At 41.3% G+C, this 19,521-nt stretch overlaps 1 protein-coding gene across 3 annotated transcripts in view; it reads right to left on the bottom strand.

Moving 5' to 3' along the window:
* LOC133150008 (metabotropic glutamate receptor 7) overlaps positions 1–19,521 on the bottom strand; it is a 94,881-nt gene that overhangs the window by 11,261 nt on the left and 64,099 nt on the right. For 2 of the 3 annotated variants that reach the window (XM_061272269.1, XM_061272270.1), the window contains exons 7-8: positions 11,650–11,789; positions 5,698–6,633 (exon numbers count right to left, since the gene is read on the bottom strand). In XM_061272269.1, the coding sequence (XP_061128253.1) occupies positions 5,698–6,633; positions 11,650–11,789 (1,076 nt within the window). Of the gene's footprint in view, positions 1–5,697; positions 6,634–8,018; positions 9,523–11,649; positions 11,790–19,521 lie in introns of those variants that run through there. The other variant, XM_061272271.1, reaches the window with a different exon arrangement.

The raw sequence follows: 19,521 nt of genomic DNA, 5'->3' as shown, positions 1-19,521 counted from the left end.
GCATGGCAGCGCTTGACGATACAAAAGGATGCTTCGTGATTATCCGCTCAAATTTCACTTTGCTCGTATTAAAGCTGAGTCGAGATTTTCACGTCTGGGTTGAAGGCTGCAGGCTATTCTCGCAGAACAATGGGCCACATTAATTTAAGAAGAAAATGGCCTGCGCTAATTAATATTTTACCCCAGAAACACTTGCAAGCGACATGAACAAATGGAACAAAACTAAACTCCACAATTGTTCTACTGATTAGTGAGTGAGGAGTAACAAGAGACCTAAATTTATAAAAATTATATTGTCATTTATATTGTCAATCAATGATCATTGATCCCCTACGCTCCCCAGCAGGCTTTTGTCACGTTCACAGAAAACTTGGTTTTCCTTCTGTTGTCTTTAGTCTCGGTTTAGGCTTGGAGACACCGCTGCATGTTGGGCAAAGCGTACTCGCCATGAGCGCGGCAGGGCTCCCCCGGCGCTAAGAGCGTAACTCCGTTAACCCTGTTCATTAATTAACTGCTAAATATGACAAGAGGGAGCAGCACGACCGAGCACGCCTTGCGTTGTAAACAATAGTACACTAGGATGTTGCATTTGGTGACATGAGACACGTTGCCTCTGGCCACAATTAAACAGTTTTAAAGACTTGACTTCATCGTGCTGTCAATGCTCTCATGCCCAAGCCCCATGTGCATTAATACATTGTACAATGTCTGCATCACACTTCAATGTGCCATGAAGGAGATACAATTTTAAAAAGGTTCAAACTAAAGTTTTTAGTCACTTCATTGTTACTAAAAATCAGGTTCAGCTCATTTGTTAATGAGGAAATGTTTTATATTCAAGTCATATTTCTTGCTTATTTTTTCCCTCTACATTCCTTCCTTAGGGGCATTGCACAAAACGTTAAGCACTGGGAAAACTACTTGAATATTTCTGTGGATGCTCAGTAAACAGTACACAGGTGCACTTAAAATGTTACAAGCTGCCAAGGGAAAATGGATGGCAGGCGCAGCGCCAGGATTTTTCTCTAGAGACTAAAAGGGGGCTTGACTGATACATAGGGGACTGAGAAATAATTTAAAAATATGTTTTAGAATATCAAATATAAATGCTGGAGGGCCTTACCTGGGGGAACATAGATCTCTGGCGGGGCTTTAGCACCCCCTAGCCCAAGTGTAGTGCCATCAGACATGAGACAATAGCTATAATTCTAGAAAAGATAATACCGTTTTTTTCCGTGTATAGTGCGCAAAATGTAACTAATTTATTGTCCTAAAATCTGGGGTGCGCATTATACATGGGTACAAAAAAATTTTTAATTTTTTTTTTAAATTTATTTATTTATTTATTTATTTTTTTAAGTCCCAATGATCGTCACACACGCAGGGAGGCAATGGGTCCCATTTTTATAGTCTTTGGTATGGTCTTAACTAGGCTGGATGTAATTTTTTTTGTTGGCGTTGATTTCTCCGACTGCCCATAAACGCACCACCGCGCTCCGTGCGCGCACGGGAAAGACCAATGGAACAAGGCAGTGTTGTGGAATAAAATATTACCTGTAATACGCATTTTGTTATTTGCTGATTGAAACTGCTAATTAAACTGTGAATTGAAACTAATAGGAAGAAAACAACTCTCGCTCTTTATATAGCTGACGTGTCTTGCGCAGCCGTTCTGTGCATTTTATTTCACAACACTTTGCCTTGTTCCTTTCCTCTCTGCTGTTCACTTCAAACACGCTCCATGCGACCGCAATGCTCTCGTATCAGACGCTTGCTCGATCACCTGCTCGTTTGCTGTCTGTCACAATGTACCCTACACAAATCCGAAACATTTGTTGCGGCTCCGAGTCACGACGAGGGGCAAGTTTTGGTTTCCAAGGGTGTTTTTATTCCTCTTCAACGTCTCTCCCATACAGAGCCGCCTTTTTCACGTCCGCAAGCGTCTTTCCCGTGCGCGCACGGAGCGCGGTGGTGCGTTTACGGGCAGTCGGAGAAATCAACGCCAACAAAAAAAATTACATCCAGCCTAGTTAAGACCATACCAAAGACTATAAAAATGGGACCCATTGCCTCCCTGCATGTGTGACGATCATTGGGACTTAAAAAAAAAAGAATTTTTTTTTTAAAAAATTCATAAAAATCGGGTTCGTATTATACATGGGTACAGGCTTTTTTCCAGCATCAGCATGCCATTTTTAGGGTGCATATTATACATGGGGGCGCACTATACACGGAAAAAAACGGTATCTATATACAGATCATAAATAAATAATAAAAAATCTAGATTTTATATACACATACATATGTATGTGTGTGTACATACACGTGTACATACACATGTATATATCCATGATAAAACCGTGATCCATGAAAAACCGCGCTCCAAATTAACTGGCTTTAACCGACCCTCCTTCCCCCTCATTAGTCTGTCAAATTGAGATTCCACTGCATATCTTCCTTTTAAGCTTTTCATTACTTTTACATTTATAAATTCACTTGCTTAAAGAGAAGCATTCTATTCTAACCATATTCTATATCCTCATCTAAAAACCAAATGAAAAATAGAGCCATCATCCTCATGAGTATTGTCATCTTGGGGGATGTTAACCTAATTTCTAAATAAAAGGCAGACACTTGAATTCCATTTTGCTTGAAAGGTTTAACAGACTGCATGAAAATGACTGAACAACGAAGGGGATTATTAGCTGGAACGTGACGACAATTGTGCCCCAGCGGAGAAAAATGTGTTTTTTTCCCAACGACAGGAGTAGTACTAACATTTCCTAATGATCCTCAGCCACCGTGACTGTCTTTGAGTCATGTGGGGTACATAAACACGTTACTGGCACCTAAGAGTTTTTTCCAACATGTTTCCAAGAATGTCGTTTCATGACACGAGCCTCTCGCTCTCCCTTTTCTTTCGTGACCGACTCTAGTGGAAGTTACACTCGGAGGACCGCGGAGTGCCTGGGGGTGGGAACGTATCATCACGCTGCAGAGGAGTGCGGCTGTGTTCTGTGGTCAAAGATGAAGAGCACGATGAAGACGCTACAGCATCTTACGTCTATCTACACGCGACTTTTTCCCACTCGGTATGCCATTTGAACATTTTTGTGGTGTTCCCCCATCATCTACCAGGATAGTCTAGATCTTAGTTTGCCTATGTTTCTGACATTCAGGCCTGTAGTTTTATTTCTGCCGAAAGTCATGAGTCAGCTGATTTAGAATGCTGGTGATTCTCAGCATTATTACCTGGGTGTGCTGAGTAGCAGGTGCACAACTGGGGGAAGAGAGACGTGTCCTGATCATTTGTTGCTGTATTCACATGACTACCCTCGACATGAGTTTTAAATGAGCCAACCAGACGGAGAGAAAAAAATGAAGGGGGACAAAAGGGGTCGCAGGTGTGGAAAATAAGGACGTCCGACCGTAACAGAAAAAGCACTGTGAATAATATCAATGTACACAGAACAGGGACATCATATTAAAGTGGTTCCTTTCGATGCAAGTGACTTGACATACAAGATTATCAAGACTGATATCTTGCTTTAACTTGCGAACGCAGACTTGAGATACGAATGCCGCATGATGGCGGTGAAGTCAACACACTATTAAATAATAAACAATTCATCACCTGCCTGCGCAGAAAAAGCTCCAGTTTGTTTATTTTTCACTTCTGGCTGCGTTACAGTCAAACTAAACATAAAACAAACAGAATTTTATTTTAGGCATTTCAGTAAAAGTCAGCCTAATGCTAATGCTGATTAGTATTTATGTTGTAACAGTATTCACACTCGTATATTTTTTTATCCACTGCGTATAACAACTCATTGTAGTGCCAGATAGGAGTTCAGACATCGCAATGAAGTGTTATTATGAACCGCGCTAGAATATTTGGTAAGTCACGCCCTTCATCCATACGTTTGCCTGCTTCATCCAGTTAGGATGGGCTAGAACTACAGTGGGATTCATAATGCCTTAAGGAAGGGTATATCCATCTGTGTGTCTTATACTGCCCCCAGATGGCCAAGGCAGTTACAACAGACAAAGCAGCATTCAATTGATGCAGCGTGACAAAATATATTTAATTCTTCTTATCCATCCATCCGTCCGTTCTTAGCTGGCACACATAGACATACTATTCACACATTTTAATTCTATGTAATTGTTACTGTATGTTTTTATAAGGTAAATGTTGCAGAGTGCTATTCGACCTCTTGAAAATACAAATTGCAATTTTTTGGGGGAAAAGGTGATTTGAGATATGCATGTTAAACTTATTATTTTTTGAATCATTTCACATCTTTGGCTTGAATGGATTTTTTCTAGACAATTTCATATCTTAGCGAGACAAAATAAAGAAAAGTCCACAAAATGTCTTGATTCCATGTCAGAAGCTTGACACATGCATGATGTTTTTTCCCCCCAGTCTGGATTTTATTAATTTAAGACAAGACGTACAGTTTTTAAAAAGCAAATGCTTGCTCATGCTGAAAACATGGGCCTGAGTTGAAATATGAATAAGATCTCCTTAACTACAGTGCTGCCGCTGCTGCTGCTGCTGCTACTGCGGCAGCGGCTTCTTACAGGACATGCAAAGGCACTTCTCACTATCTGCGGCAAGGGAGCAAGTAGACATGCAGCCACAGAGGCCATTAAACCAGGACTCTGTGGTGTGAACTGACAGGCAAAGGAGGAGTTAACTGCATAAGAGGAAAGGAAAACACATTAGTGCCTCGCTACTCTCTGTGAGTAACATAATGAACTCCTAATCGCTGCTGAGGGTGTAATTCGTCTATGAAATCAGCGCCAAATTGAGATGAGGAAAATCACTTTCTGATCCATCTCAAGCAGTTGCTTAGCGGGACGGATATCGAGTGCCGGAATTCTCCAAGGTTCGCCATAAGTAACGCTTTCCTGTCAGCATCGATATTCTGTCAAGGGAAAACTTCCCTTGCATTCTGTTTTCTGCACAAATGTCGGCAGGCAACACGCACGTCTCGTGAGTGGGCCTGATGAATGCATCTGTATTCCGGCGGCTGCCGGCCAGATAAGCAGTCACTCGTACAGAAGGTCAGAATGTCATATCCTCAATCAACTCCTGGAGCACCCAATGTCAAATGCTTTCTTTGGGGAGAGCGAGGCTGTCAAGAGATGGAATGTGTCGAATCCAGCATCATTCCCTCGGTTCCTCGCCGGCTTCCTCCTCTACTTGGCCCTCATCCTCCTCTTCCTGCACCTGTTTGTCTGCCTTCCCAGAATGCCGCATAATGGTGTAAACGCAGCCCTCGGCGTGAGAGCCCAGATAATGGCATCTGGAGCAGCCCACACCCCCGTTCGCATGGCTCCTCGGGCATTTCGGGATTCTGGTCGCTAACGGCGCACCCCTCCCCTCTCCTTTTTCGTGTGCTTATTTCTGTCTGTTTGGACAAGTGCGGGTTCCCATGCAAAACGGCGCGAAGAGAGATCAAAACGCAAATGAGCCCATAAGTTATACAGTCGTGAAATGAGTGTGAGAGGAGGTGCTCTGCGTGTGCTGTTTATCATATTGTGTCTCACAAATATGCAGGTGTGTGTGTGTGTGTTTGGACAAGATAAAAGGAGGGCTGAAGGGCTGACTGAGAATATATGATTTGAAGGAGACACCGAGACAAAGCAAAGGGCGGAGACACAGACGGCGGGGAGTCAATGACTCACCTTCTCAGCAGACTGGGCCGTGCCAAAGAAAATGGGGATGAAAGCCAGCCACACGATGCAGGTGGTGTACATGGTGAAGCCGATGGGTTTGGCTTCGTTGAAGTCTTCGGGGACATCTCTCGTCTTGATGGCGTAGATGGTGCACGTCACCATCAAGAGGATGCTGTAACCCAGCGAGCAGATGATCTGCAAGTCTGTGATATCGCACTTGAGTACGCCACGAGCCAGCATGGGGTTAATTGTTTTTTGCTCATCATAGTCGATAATGGTGTTGGGGGGGTCCACGGCGAACCACACCAGCACGCCCAGCAGCTGCACGCAGATCAGACTGGACGTTATGGCGATCTGGGAGGTGGGGCTGATGAAGCGCGGGGCCGTGACAGTCTGCTTGCCTTGCTCGAAGATCCGGTAGATGCGGTTGGTCTTGGTGAGCAGCGCCGCGTAGCTGATGCACATGCCCAGACCCAGGAAGATCCTCCTGAAGGCGCACACGCCCACGTCGGGCTTGGCGATCATCAGGAAGGTGATGATGTAACACAGAAAGATGCCAGTCAGCAGCACGTAGCTCAGCTCTCGGCCCGACGCGCGCACGATGGGCGTGTCGTTGTAGCGAACGAACGTGGCCATGACGAAAATGGTGGCGATGATGCCGAGCATGGCCAAGAAGACAGGGATGACTGCCCAAGGGGAGTGCCACTCCAGTTTGGTAATCGGGATGGGCTGGCAGGCGGTCCTGTTGGGGTTGGGCCTCATGTTGTACGCGCACAGGCGGCAGGAGGTTTCGTCAGACTGGTACTGGTAACCGTCACAGAGCTCGCAGTGCCAGCAGCACGGTATCCCTTTGACCCTCTTCTTTCTCTCTCCGGTCTTACAAGGCAGACTGCACACAGAGATGGGCAACTCCCGCTCCCCGTCGGGCCACTGAAGCTCCTCAAGCTGCAAGGGGGAACATGAACAGGATAAGACAGTTAGACACAAACAAACAACATATCGAGACCTGGCCAATACACCCGCTGAGAGTACAAATGTAAGAAACGGAAGTCATGCAAGCAGAGGGAGCGTGAGCACACTCGACCGTGAAAGGCCAGAGTGAAGACTCGAACCCACAACCTTTCTGTCAGGCGGCGGAACGGATTCATCATCACTTACATAATTCCTCAGCGGGACAGTGCAACGGTAGCATCTGTTTATATCTTGCCAAGAGACTTCTCTTATTCTCAAGGGTAAAAGCGATTACCATGGCAACAGACTTATGTTCATTCGATTAAAAATAATGAGAAATGCCATAAACCTGTTCTAATGAAGGAGCAAGTGAGGTGTAAGATATGAACACGTAATGGATTTCAGGTTGCAAATGTCTACTTTAGTCTCTGCAGGGCTGTTTGTACTTATTAAACTAATCTTGTCCGTGCACAAATATGGTGCCGAGCTACCACCTTCAATTCCACCCCGAGAGGCCCCATGTTTGACTGTCCATTATTCAGACTCTAAATCTAAAACGTAATGAAAAAGGGTTATTATATTTGGTCAAAACCCACGATGGTAATTAAATGATAAAAAAAACTTTGATGATGCCTTTGGATGAATTTCTCATTTATTGTGAAATCCAACTTGTTTTTATGGTTGTTACATGGGTTAAAAATAAAGTAGAGCTGTAGTGTGGGAGTAAATCTAAACATCCATCCATTATCTGTACCGCTTATCCCCACTGGGGTCGCGGGCGTGCTGGAGCCTATCCCAGCAGTCATCAGGCAATGGGTGGGGGACACCCTAAACTGGTTGCCAGCCAATCGCAGTCTAACTAAACATGGACCTGAAATTTACATCAATGTCCTATTGGATAATCTGCGTGTATGTTAAACGAATGTTTTACTAAGGCGACATTTGACAACCAGGGTAAGCTCTAGGGGATACATGGAAACATTTAATCATTTCTTTCCAAGGTGATACGCAAATCTTCTCAGTCATTTCATGAGTGGCACATGCACTACAACTTTTTTCGTCTGCACAACAACCAGTGTCACTGCCACACCAAAATAAAAAAACAGCCGCATATCAGCTCAAGTGTCTCATTAAAGCTCAAACTAATGAAAGGAAAGTAAAACTGCTGAAGTGTGTCTGACCGCTCCGTAAGTGTCTTGGTTTATGACGTTTTAAGTTTGAATGCCTCTTTAAGTCACACTCATTCAAAGTAGCTCCAGTTGTTTTTGTGGTAAATGTTAGAAGAGGCACATAGTATAACAAAGGTTTATTATTTATAAACTTACTACTTTTAAATGACAAATTACAAACATACCTGAGAATTAGTAAATGTTCACATTTAAGAGACACAATAAAATGGTTTCATTTAATCATCACTTGCATTATGTTCTACTTTTGAGGAATCACCAACACATATGTATACGTGAAGGCATACTCAAAGTATGTCAACAGGTTTTAGGGTGCACAAGACAAAAAAGGAACCAGTGCTTTAAAAAAATGGAAATTTTAAAATCAAACGGTTCAGCAACTCATGTAGACTGACAATATGACAATACGCAAAGGGAAATATTCTTTAATTTCTGTGAAAACAAATCAATATTACTAATAGTGACATTTAACGAGACAGTTGTGAACGTCTTCTTTGTGTGTTTATCAATGTCTGGAATTATACTGCCCTCTGTTGACCAAGGCACACACACCAGAAGCAGCACAAGGGCTGAAATATGCATTTATTGGCATTCCCATTTATTCCAAGGGGGAAAGACAGCTTGTTTTGAGTTTCAAGTCTGGTCACGGACGCAATTGAACAATAAGCCAAAGCACCATTCTATTGCAGTGCACTGTATCATATTGTAAATTCAGTCACCTGCTGATTGCCATATGCATCTGAGATACAGGAAATTTGTCTCATGCAGTTTCATGTAGTCCATTCAAAGGTTGGATCGTAGATTATTTAAATGGTCAACAGAAGAGCAGATACCTTATCCTGCTGTGAAACATAGCTCTGTTAAAGATCAGATCCCAAAAATGTGCCAAAAGGCAATACATTGTTGACACGAGGTAGCACCCTTCCACGACACCCCACTACAATACACACAAATACACACATGTGCAGTGTTTGCTAGTGCACCTGCATGACAAATGTATCACTTCTTTGGTGTCTGGCTAGATTATCATCTGCCATTTATCCGAGGGCACTGACGTGCCATTTGTTATTTGGACAATGAAGGGTGCTCGCTGGAAAACCTCCCGATTACACACTGTGTGGAAACAGTAATGAGCCCAACAGCTCAGTTGCTATGGGAACCACAAGCAAGAATGTTGACACCTTGGACTCTCATGGCTGTTAGTGTTTTTGCTGTAGTGCTTAATTTGACAGTTCGTATGAGCTCTCGTCAGATGGAAAAGTGGATCCGTTTTTATCGCACTGAAATATAATTGCACTGTGACATTTGGTTTGTAATCATTGCAGAACAACAACAAATATCCATCCACCAGAAGTTATTCCACCTGTGCTCTGAAATGCATCGCGTTAAGTTTAATTCTTGTGACCCAGACAGCAATTATGCAAATGCTATCTCATCTGGATGGAAATGCCGTGTTGCTTGTAATCTTAGTCACGTGGCGATACGACATTTTAGCTCAGCTTGGTTCTCTATGTCGATATTTTCAAACCATATTTGCTTTGAGAAAAAAATAAAACGAAAGAAAAACACGGATCAGGTTCTTTATGGTCCAGATGAATCACTGACGTCAATTCTCGTGCTGTGTCAGTGAGCCGCAACGAACAGTTTGCACGGCAGCTGTCTCTGCACCACTGCATTCAAATCTGACCACAGATGCCTTTTGGGGTGAAGAGAAAATATTTGAAGTTACTATAAAATGACATTTTCTTCACAGTTATCTTTCATATACAAAGAAAATAATCATATTATATAAAATCTCATATCACGGTATCTTACAAAGCTCTGAAAGCTTACAGGTTTTATCTGGTTGATTCGTTTGAGGAGTATATTCAATTCCATCTGATGCGTGATCATACATTTCGGGTGTCACCGCGTTCAGAAAAATCAGCATCAAAAAAACATTAGGGAGTAACACAGCGAGTGCGTATTTAGGACTCAGTTCTCAACATCGGAGACCCTCAAACGCCTAAATGATAAAAGACTGACACTTGACTTGAAAGCTCTCTTCTTCCAAAGCATCCGCCAATCTACAGCTGAAAGACAGTCATGGCTGCCATGTAAAAGGATGAACATTTTTCATCGCAGCAGTAAGACGTCTTGCAGTTGTCATTCGACTTGTAAAAAAGATTTGCTTCAAATTTAGATTCATGGCGTAACATACAGGTAGACAGAAGGGGTTGAACGACTTCAGATTTGATGGAGTCAATGCTCACTCACTTTTCCTACTGTCCTTATTTGCGGTGGTCAGTCACCAGGCGCTGTCGAACATTGCACACTAATGTTTATTTCTCCTTTCCATTAACGTCTAATACGGTTGACTCGCAATTTCATAGTGGTACTTTGTCAATTTTGCAAATCCCTGTCATGCTGCCGCCACTGTATTTGTTGTCGGAGCTCCATCGTTCTGCATCATTTGCTAACTGTTGTTGATCAGTATTACGGCTCTACTGGACACTTTGTTACTTTGCGACTCTGCATCAATTTTTGAGAAGATAAGTTATTCCTTTATGTGTCCCACACGAAAAAAATCCAATTTTATATTAATTTTACTGCACTACACATTGCATTGCTTAATGACTCTCTGTACGTTTGTGTTTATGTCCAAAACATGCATTTTGTTATTGCGGCTTCTTTTCTACAACAGATAAAAATGTTGGAGACAAATTCCCTGTGTGTTTTAAAGGACTAGGCCTATACAAACTGTCATGATTGGGATTCTTAAACACAGTTTATCAGCACACAAATGTGCCATGCACATCATCTGGAGCAGTTTAGAATCAATATTTATCGAATAACATAACAAAAATCATAAGCGTAAAAAAAAAAAAAAAACACATCAGCAAGAATACTGACATTATTGTGGAATCACCAAATTGGCCCTGTGAGGCAAATTGTTTGCTTTATGAAAATCTTCTTTCTAATACAACGGTGCATTGAGATACGTGTTACGATTGTACTATGACCATGCTCGTAACTCAAAACATGTGACCAGCATCTTACATCATCTTTCTCCAAAAACACGAAAGAAAATAAAGGTCATATATAAAATTTGGAAATAAAGACTATCTGGAAAGAGTATTGTTCGGCCTTGGCAGAGGTCTGCACTGTATTGACTGCTTCATGCATGTATTTACTCATTTCCTTCCGAAACCACATTACCACCTTATTTCCGGTATGTCAGTGAAAGCCGGTGTAAGTAGTGTCCTCATATGAGATAAAGAAACAGAAGTAAGTGTGTGTGTGTGTGTGTGTTCATGCGCGTGTGTGAGACATCTGTCTTATCTGCTGCCAGCTCAAGAAACTTCCCTTTTGTGTCTGTAATAGGAAAACAGGGTATTTCTGCACAGCGATTAGTAAAACATGTTTGCATCTGAGCTCACGCTGTATTTAAGATGCAAACAATGTCCTTCCATCTCAGAAAAAAGATTCCTCACTTTCCCAAAAGATAAAACATTCGCACTCGAGCCTATCTCCAACATGCAGCAGTAAAGGAATAATATTCTTCAGAAATGTACAGTGGTGTATTGACTTGCCAGTTCAATTCTTTCTGTGACCATACTTCAATATACTCTTTTCCCAATTATGTTTAACGATGGCAAAAAATAGAAATTTGTTGTCAACTTATCTTGAACGTTTACGAAGTCTGAAAATGTACCCGGAAAAAAGAAAAACACAATCCATAACGCTAAACAAGCACTTCTTTTTAAAATAGCTACGAAAGGTTTTTTTAAGCAGTCGCGCTAAAAGCTTAAGCATTTGTAGTGTTACCAGGAAATAGTCGTACCCTGAGCTGGAGGCTCTCCGCCCACTGTCCGACCGCCTTATACTCCGGGATGGAGGAGTTGGTCATCTGGAACTGGAACAAATCATAACGTCCTGGAGCATCACCATTCTTATTAAAGACAACCGGTGTGGCAGCACTGCCTGTACACAGAGAGAAAAGGTGGCCATTGGTGAGACAGGGTGTCGCATTTGATTCGGAAAAACAAAACTAAATCGTGAATATGTAACCCCTTTTGTCTTTCTGTGTGGTAGCGTACAAGGGGGTACAGTGCCCGAGTTTCATCAACCTCTAAAAACTGTCATGACCTACATCCTGCACTTGACCATAACTGGAAGCAAGAACGTCATCTCCCTACTGACTTCTACTGCAGCACCTCACCTGCTTCCTATTCATCATCGAGTCTGCGCGGTGGCCACAGGAGAAATAGAATTCCACCTGAAATTCGTGGTTACATTTGCTGGCTCTCAAGTGCTGTCAGCGAAAACTAACCATTGTTGACGGATAGTCAGGTTGATAAATATTTGGTTGTGCTTTAACAGCAGACATGCTCATCGATGTGACTGCTGACAAAAACAGCAGGATGACTTTTGAATTGTTTCAAGTAATTTGATGATCTGCTCAAATTTATCAAAACACTTCAGAACTCCTCGATCAGCACTTCACAGTGCAGACAGACTATGACCCCACGCATACTGCGAAAGCAACCAAAGCATTTTGTAGGCCAAAAAGGGGGAATGTCAAAATCAATTACCCGACCTGAAGCCGATTGAGCATGTATTTCACTCGCTGAAGACAAAACTGACAGGAAAGTGTGAAGACAGTTGTAGTCGCATTAGCAGGAATAAAATCCATCATCCGCTGATGTCTTTGACACATTCCACTTTAGGCTGCAATTGAGTGCAAATCATTTGCAACTACTATGTATTGAAAAGTTTGATTTATGGTGGTTCTTTCGGTCCATTACTTTTGGTACTTTAAAAAGTGGAGGCAAAAAAAACGACTATTGCAATTCCTCCACTTTTCCCTTGCAAGTAACTTCAAAATAAAGCCAAAAATCTGCAGTGAAGCACATTTAGTTTGTTTCAAATCATTGCGGCGGTGTTACGATGCAAAAAGATGCCAATTGTGTCCATGTCCAATATTTGGACCTGACTAAGTGTGCACCCCGGGTTAGAGGCGATGCATGCCATTCACACAGCAGACAACAACAGGATATGGAGGCAGAATAAGCAGGTCAGCCAAAGCGTCATATGGCCTCCATCTGCTCTCAGTGTGTAACAGCCTGTTTTAAGCAGAATCCTGAAGATTGCACTAATTAACGTCACGAGGACAACGCAACCTTGTTTTTTATTTTTATTATTTATCTATTTTTTTTATATCGTGGACAGTACTGTACATGTTTACGCATGTCCTCAAAGGACATCCTCGCTGCAGAAATGAATGTAGAACAGCACTCAGATGAAAAGGCTCATTTCAAACATAAGGGCTAAATTGTTGACCGGGCGTTTTAAGATCTCAGTCTAAGGCGGGAGGATAAAAAAAAGGATCAGCCACCGTGCCACTGTGTTCAGTGGGCCATAAGCACAAATGGAGATAGTATTTTTTAACTAGGACAGCGGGAGCCTGATGACACTTGGCTTGGGAATTAAGAATCTTCAGAGCTCTGGCTATAAAAAGTACAACAAAAGGACCAAAAGCATATGTCCCAAAACAGTTTTTTTTTTTTTTTGTTCAATCTACAATAGAGCTTGTGGCACTGAGAGGCCACAGCACCTTTTTTTATGGTTTTAAGCAAGAGGGGAATTTCATCTCCCTCCAGTTTTCTTTCCAAGGGCATTTGTCATTGAACACTCTACAAAAGTTTCTGCTAAAAAGACTCTTGTAAAACAAAACAAGACAAGAGTAGTGAGGAAAAGTCAGTTTCCGGTGAAAGAACAAGCCAGTTATGTTCCTAAAAGGCTGGGGAGAAAAGAAGTTTTTTTTTTTTTTGGCTTGGCTTTTTAACAGTGCTGTGTGTTGCAAATGTCTTTCTAATTTGCATATAGGCAGACTTGCAATGTGACAATTGCTGTTTCAAAATGTGCCATTTTTACAATGATGATACAACAGGACCTTAAACAGAGCTATCAACCTATTAAAATTCACTTCCAGAATAATTTGTTAGAATTTCTCATTTTCCACACTTTTAATCTTTTGTTATTTTCAATCTTTTATCATGGACCATGTTAGAGCAGAATATTTTGCAAATTATAGACATATACATATCCACATGTGCTTCCAACAGATATATATATACGTATATATAATATATATAATGCTGGGTTAAAAACAACCCAATTTGTGTTCAAATTTTTTTAAAGGTGACTTATGGGACCTTTAAGAGTTGCTTTATAATGTTTTTATGTAACAATGTGATCAGCATTCTGTCTTTCTTTGTTGGAGTCTGAAATTCATTACAGAGTAAATATTTACACTCCTGTATGTAAAAATGTCAACTTTTTGGGCTTAAATGTGAAACTATTGCAAGAGATGATGGGGTTCCATCTCTTTACAGTCAAGTATGTCGAAACTGCCATTTATTTGACCAAATATGAAATGAGGGAAACGTGTCTAACCAACCAACAAACAAACAAACCACAGAGAGTATATTCCGTGGGAGCCAGACACTTTGATGTCTCCTCTCCTTCACCAAAATAGACCTGTTGAAAGAACGTGTAAAGATGTAGGCAAGACACGGACTACTGTGATCAAATGTGTGACAGGAGTTACATCGGTATTGGGCGCACCGGCAGAACAGTTGCGCACGCACAAATGCACAAACACACAAAGTCAGTCAAGAATGTGACACGAGGAACTTGGCACGCCGCAGCTTTACAGCAAAATAATTAAGTGGCATTTCTGTGCGCGCTGATAAAAGAAGTGTTACAAACTCCTTACAATTTGCCGTTGCCTGATATTTCAGAGTTGCCAAATGTTCATATTCGACTCCTAAGCAAGGGTGTTGTCTAAGATGAAAGATTTATGCATTTGAATGAGGCTCTGAATGAACTAAGACTTAGAAAAAGTGCGCAGCTGCTGTGCTGTGCTGAGCGGTGTGGGTGGACTGGGGATCCATTGCTGTGTTTTTCTCACATCATTATTCTCGCCTTTTTTTTCTTCTTTTTTTTCTTCTATTCCTGCCTCTCACTCCTTACCACTGTGACTCGGGATATAAACAGAAGGAGGTTTGCAGTCCTACACTCTAAAATATACATCAGCCCGAGCACGTACACAAGATAATGCGCCGGGTTATTGGCTAAATGGACTAAACGGCAACATAACCACCTTCCTTCACTTGTGGAAAGGCTTGCGACTGCCGTAACGCCGCAGAGAACGTCGGTCGGAGAGGGACAAGGAGGCAGACGGAAGAAACGGCCTCCTGTTTGCTGGGCTGAAATCAGCCTCCTGTCTTTGTCACTCCAAGTTGAATGATTTTGGCCGAGCTCAAATCCATAAAATGTGCCCAGATGGTTACTGAGATTGGACAACGGATTTTCAATCAATCTAACGTATCTTCGCTTTGATAATGCCCTCTGAAACGCTGCACACAGACAGTCGCTCCCTCATCCTGCACTGCTTCCATAGCGACAGCGTTGGAGCCTTTGTAGCCTTTATCTCCCTAACAGAAGTTTGTCTTCACACAATTGAAGAAAAAAAAAAAAAAAAGCCCTGTTAAGTCCGGTTGCCGTGTTGCTTGAATGATAATGAATGACGGCGTTCATTTCAAAATAACATTTTAAATAAGACAAATGAATCTCACGGTGCACCACCAAATAAAAATGCAATCCATCTGTTCCAGCTTCCGAAAAAAGTACAATGTTTTTTAAAGGAAATAAAGTACTCTATATTAGGCAATAACAGAATAAAATGAATTGCATCAACCCAATATCCACAATCATGTGTCCTAACCTGGAAAACTATCAACAGGCATGACAACGGCTTGATTGATGACATGACGGTCATATTATGAAAGAAAGAAAGAAAAAGAAAAAAAAAAAAAAAGAAGTGTACTTGGACAAACGTTAAATACATGCACATCATTTATTTCTACAATGGTAATATGTTACTACATGTAAACACAAAGACTTAACATCGGCTATGTGACATCTCGTGTGAAATAAAAACCCTCTTGGCCATTCACTCGTGCGAAGAGGAAATGCTTGTGGATTTTCACATGTTTTATTGTCCCATTGGAACCCTGAAGAATGTTCTGTATTGCAGGAAACCGAAACCGTGGACAGGAAATCGAAAACACGTGCAGCAACACTTTGGCCAATGTTACCCAACCATTTTTTGGCCGGACACAGAATGTCTGAAAGCTAATGGCTACTACGTTCAGCACTTCTTAAAGTTGCACTGGCCAACAGATTTGATATTGAAATATTCTGCAAGTTTTCCTTTTATTGATGTGTTTACAGTGTTCCGTCACGATATCGCTATTCACCTTTTGCGGACTAGCTGTTTGACTAGATGTATTTTTTGTGTCAGTGTATCATGCTTTTGTATATATTTATTTATTTTACAGCTTACGAGTGAAAAAGGGCAAATGTGCTTTTATCGACACCATGGTGTTCAAAGTGCTTTATAAAGTCTCACATACAACCGAATGGCACCTTTGAAATACGTTCTTTTGGGGAAATCAGAATGTTATTCAAATGTGCCTTTGAGTCAACCATGATCTGGCTGAACTTCACCGCGGGATTCTAGTTAAGCCACTTTTGGACAAAAATAAAAATTGAACATAACGTTACGTGCTACTGGTCTGCTGCTGAGGAGGAGGAGGAGGAGGCGGGGGGAGGTCAGAAAGCTCCTCTCGCAGCCCACAGCTCGTATTTATTTTTCATTTTACATTTTAAAAGTAACATTAATTAAGTGTAACACTTATTTAGAAGGAATGGAACTGTTTAGGAGTCACAGGGGGGCTTGTAACATTGCAATAGAGGCATAAATCCACCGAAAAATAAATCGAGGGAACACTGTACACAATGCATTCGCTGACTCTGTTTATGCATTTCCCATTATGTGGTAGCATTAGTATGAAGCTAGCAAACTAAAGACTATGGGAGACCTGGACAAAACACGGCATGGGGTCACATCCGTCCCTATCCACGGTTTCTGTAGCTAATAACAGTTTTCGGTTTTAATTCAGTTTGTGCTCATTGCTAATCACGTGGTCCAGCAATTGGCCCAGAATCAATTTAAACTCAATGCCCCCATTCACAATGTCTCTGTAATTGACAGGTGACCAGTCCAAGGTCATCTGGGTAATCTCTCTCTGATGCTCCTCTCAAAATAAAGGGATTCTAATGGTTTGTCATTATGCCATTTATAGTGCATTTATTTGACTCTTTAGTCTGTATTCATCTGGATAAACAGAAAGCACATCAGGAGTTTAGAACATCCTGTTTTGTATTTAGTTCATGCGGGGAACATTATTCTCACCACACATATTCCACATAACATTTGTCATAGGGGAGAGTTATTTTAATGCCAGCCCCTCTGAAAGTAGGCCAGTTTGAGAAAAATAATTCAGATACCTACTTCTTTTTCTTTCTTTTTAAAGAGCTCAGTCTGATCACGACCAATTTCTAAGGACACGGTGTTCCTCAGACTAGCTTCTAATGATCACCGGCTGACATGCCAGCACATCGGTAAAGACACTCGTTACTCTGGTCTCAAAGTCGCCTTGCATTTGGTTCTCTTCTTCCGCTCACTGTTGCCCTGCAGTGCAGATGTCATTAATAGCCACTGACATTAATTGTTAAGTACAGCACTTGCTGTAGCGGCCTAAATATTGCAGAAGATCAAGAGCGGAGAAACAGACAGACAGACACACACAGGGCTGGAGCTATTGACATGCTTGTCTGAAACAAATTTCCCAAGACTGGCCTGCATTATTACATTTACTTTTTTTAACCATTAGTGTTCATTCTAAGGATGCAGCAACAGCGACACAGTGTCAATATTTTTGCTGTACGTCTGTAGTTACTATAAAAATGTCAGTTGTGTGGTGGTGTTTGAAATATACGGATAACACTTTTAGGTGACTGCAAGTTATACTTTGCAAAACAGATGATGCACTCTACTTGGACAGCGAAGGAGGTGGCTGCCTATCACAGTTGTCCTATCACAGCTTTATTTTATAAGCTGTGGCATTCTCAAGAATCACTCTTGGACTTTCTTTTTGGTAGTTGACATCCATATTCTTACTCATTTATTTATACATTTGGTATGAAAAAAGTGGTTATCGACCACCCCTGTATTATTATTTTCTTATTGCAATCAAAACATACATGTTGAATCCCACGTTGAATTTTGCCAATACGACTGATGAACTATTCATAAGAGTGAAAGGCATGAGGAATAGATAATTAGGAAGTGATTGTGAATGTTCAAAGACCATTTCTGAACCTCAAAAATAATACACGTTACAATTAGGGCTGAAAATGGTTTTCCAGAAAAGTTTCCTCCCCCATGAAAATTAAAACGGATCTCCGCCTCCACTTTCGTCAAATATATGAATCTATTATGATGCAAATGAGGTTCGCTCCTTCCAAACAAGTTCAATGTTCTGTGTTTACGGACTGAAGACTTCAGCCAGCACTTTTAATTTGTGTACGAACCCAATTTGTTTACCCGTTAGTTTGTTTATTATCAAATTAGTTTGTTTGATTATTTGTGTTAATTCATTAGTTTTGTTGTTTATCAAGACCACAATCCAAAACATTGAAACCGGCCAATATTATATAATATGCATATAGAAACAGCATACAATATACGTATATTCATACGTACAATACAGTAGGGTATCGCAATCAAGGTACAAGATCAAGCACAGTAAATGCATCCAGATATGAGAGACCAGCACAAAAGAAAAATCAAAAGCAAGATTGGAATTTTTGACAATGAATAAGTAGAGATGATTTAATGATATCCAAAGAGGTGATCGCTAGATGGGAGCAAAGCAGCTTATGTCAGTCTGACTGTTGGCGCAAAGAAAAATAACTGATATTCTACCGTATTTGCCGCACTATAAGGCACACTTAAAAGTCTTTCATTTTCTCAAAAACCGAAGGTGCGCCTTTTAATAAGGTGCGCCTTTTATGTGGGCCAAATTCCAAAATTTGTGAATGCTGTTGTGTGGCTGCCGTGTTTAATGTGCAGTGTGAGTCCAATATGTAGACGTAATATGTAGACCCAATCAACCAATCAGAGAACTGTACGTAATATAAATTTTTTATATTGCGATAGGTACAATATAAAAAAAAAAAGTTCAATTAGATATTCAACAGAAAAATAAATTGGAAGAAAACCACAGCACAAGACAGTCAAGCCGACGGGGACTGGGGAGCATCCCATTTCTTTTTCAGCAGGGTGGCTGTCAGTCTTGAGGGAAAAAACAAGGTAGGACAAGAACAGAGTTCCATCCTCTGTCTCACGGCTCAGCTTCCGTCATCAAACCGACTGGCAACTTTTAATGAATGGCTGAGCTTTGACTACTGTTTCTGCGCCGATTCAAACATTTTGTTAAAGGCCAAGAATTTGATCCAGTGCAAAACATCATGAAAGTGTTGTCATGACAATACAATCTAACCTTGAATCGGGAGATGAACTCAGCTAAATCCCGCTACGGCGGGTGAATGTGAACAACGACCCAAACATTATTCGGTATGCTGATGCCTCATGTTTGAACATGAAGTGAAGGCACACTTAAAGTGGAGGGGGATCTTAACGTGATTAGCAATTAATGAGTCATCATCAATTTTGAGCAGCTCGGTGTCTTTGCTGAGGAGTAATCAGGAACAAGTCAAGAAGAAAGTGGTCAGAAAGTTG

Source organism: Syngnathus typhle, linkage group LG2 (genome assembly GCF_033458585.1).
Source record: "Syngnathus typhle isolate RoL2023-S1 ecotype Sweden linkage group LG2, RoL_Styp_1.0, whole genome shotgun sequence".
Classification (NCBI taxonomy): Eukaryota; Metazoa; Chordata; class Actinopteri; order Syngnathiformes; family Syngnathidae; genus Syngnathus; species Syngnathus typhle.
The sequence above is the reverse complement of the archived record's forward strand: the minus strand, read 5'-3'. Positions and strand labels throughout refer to the sequence as shown.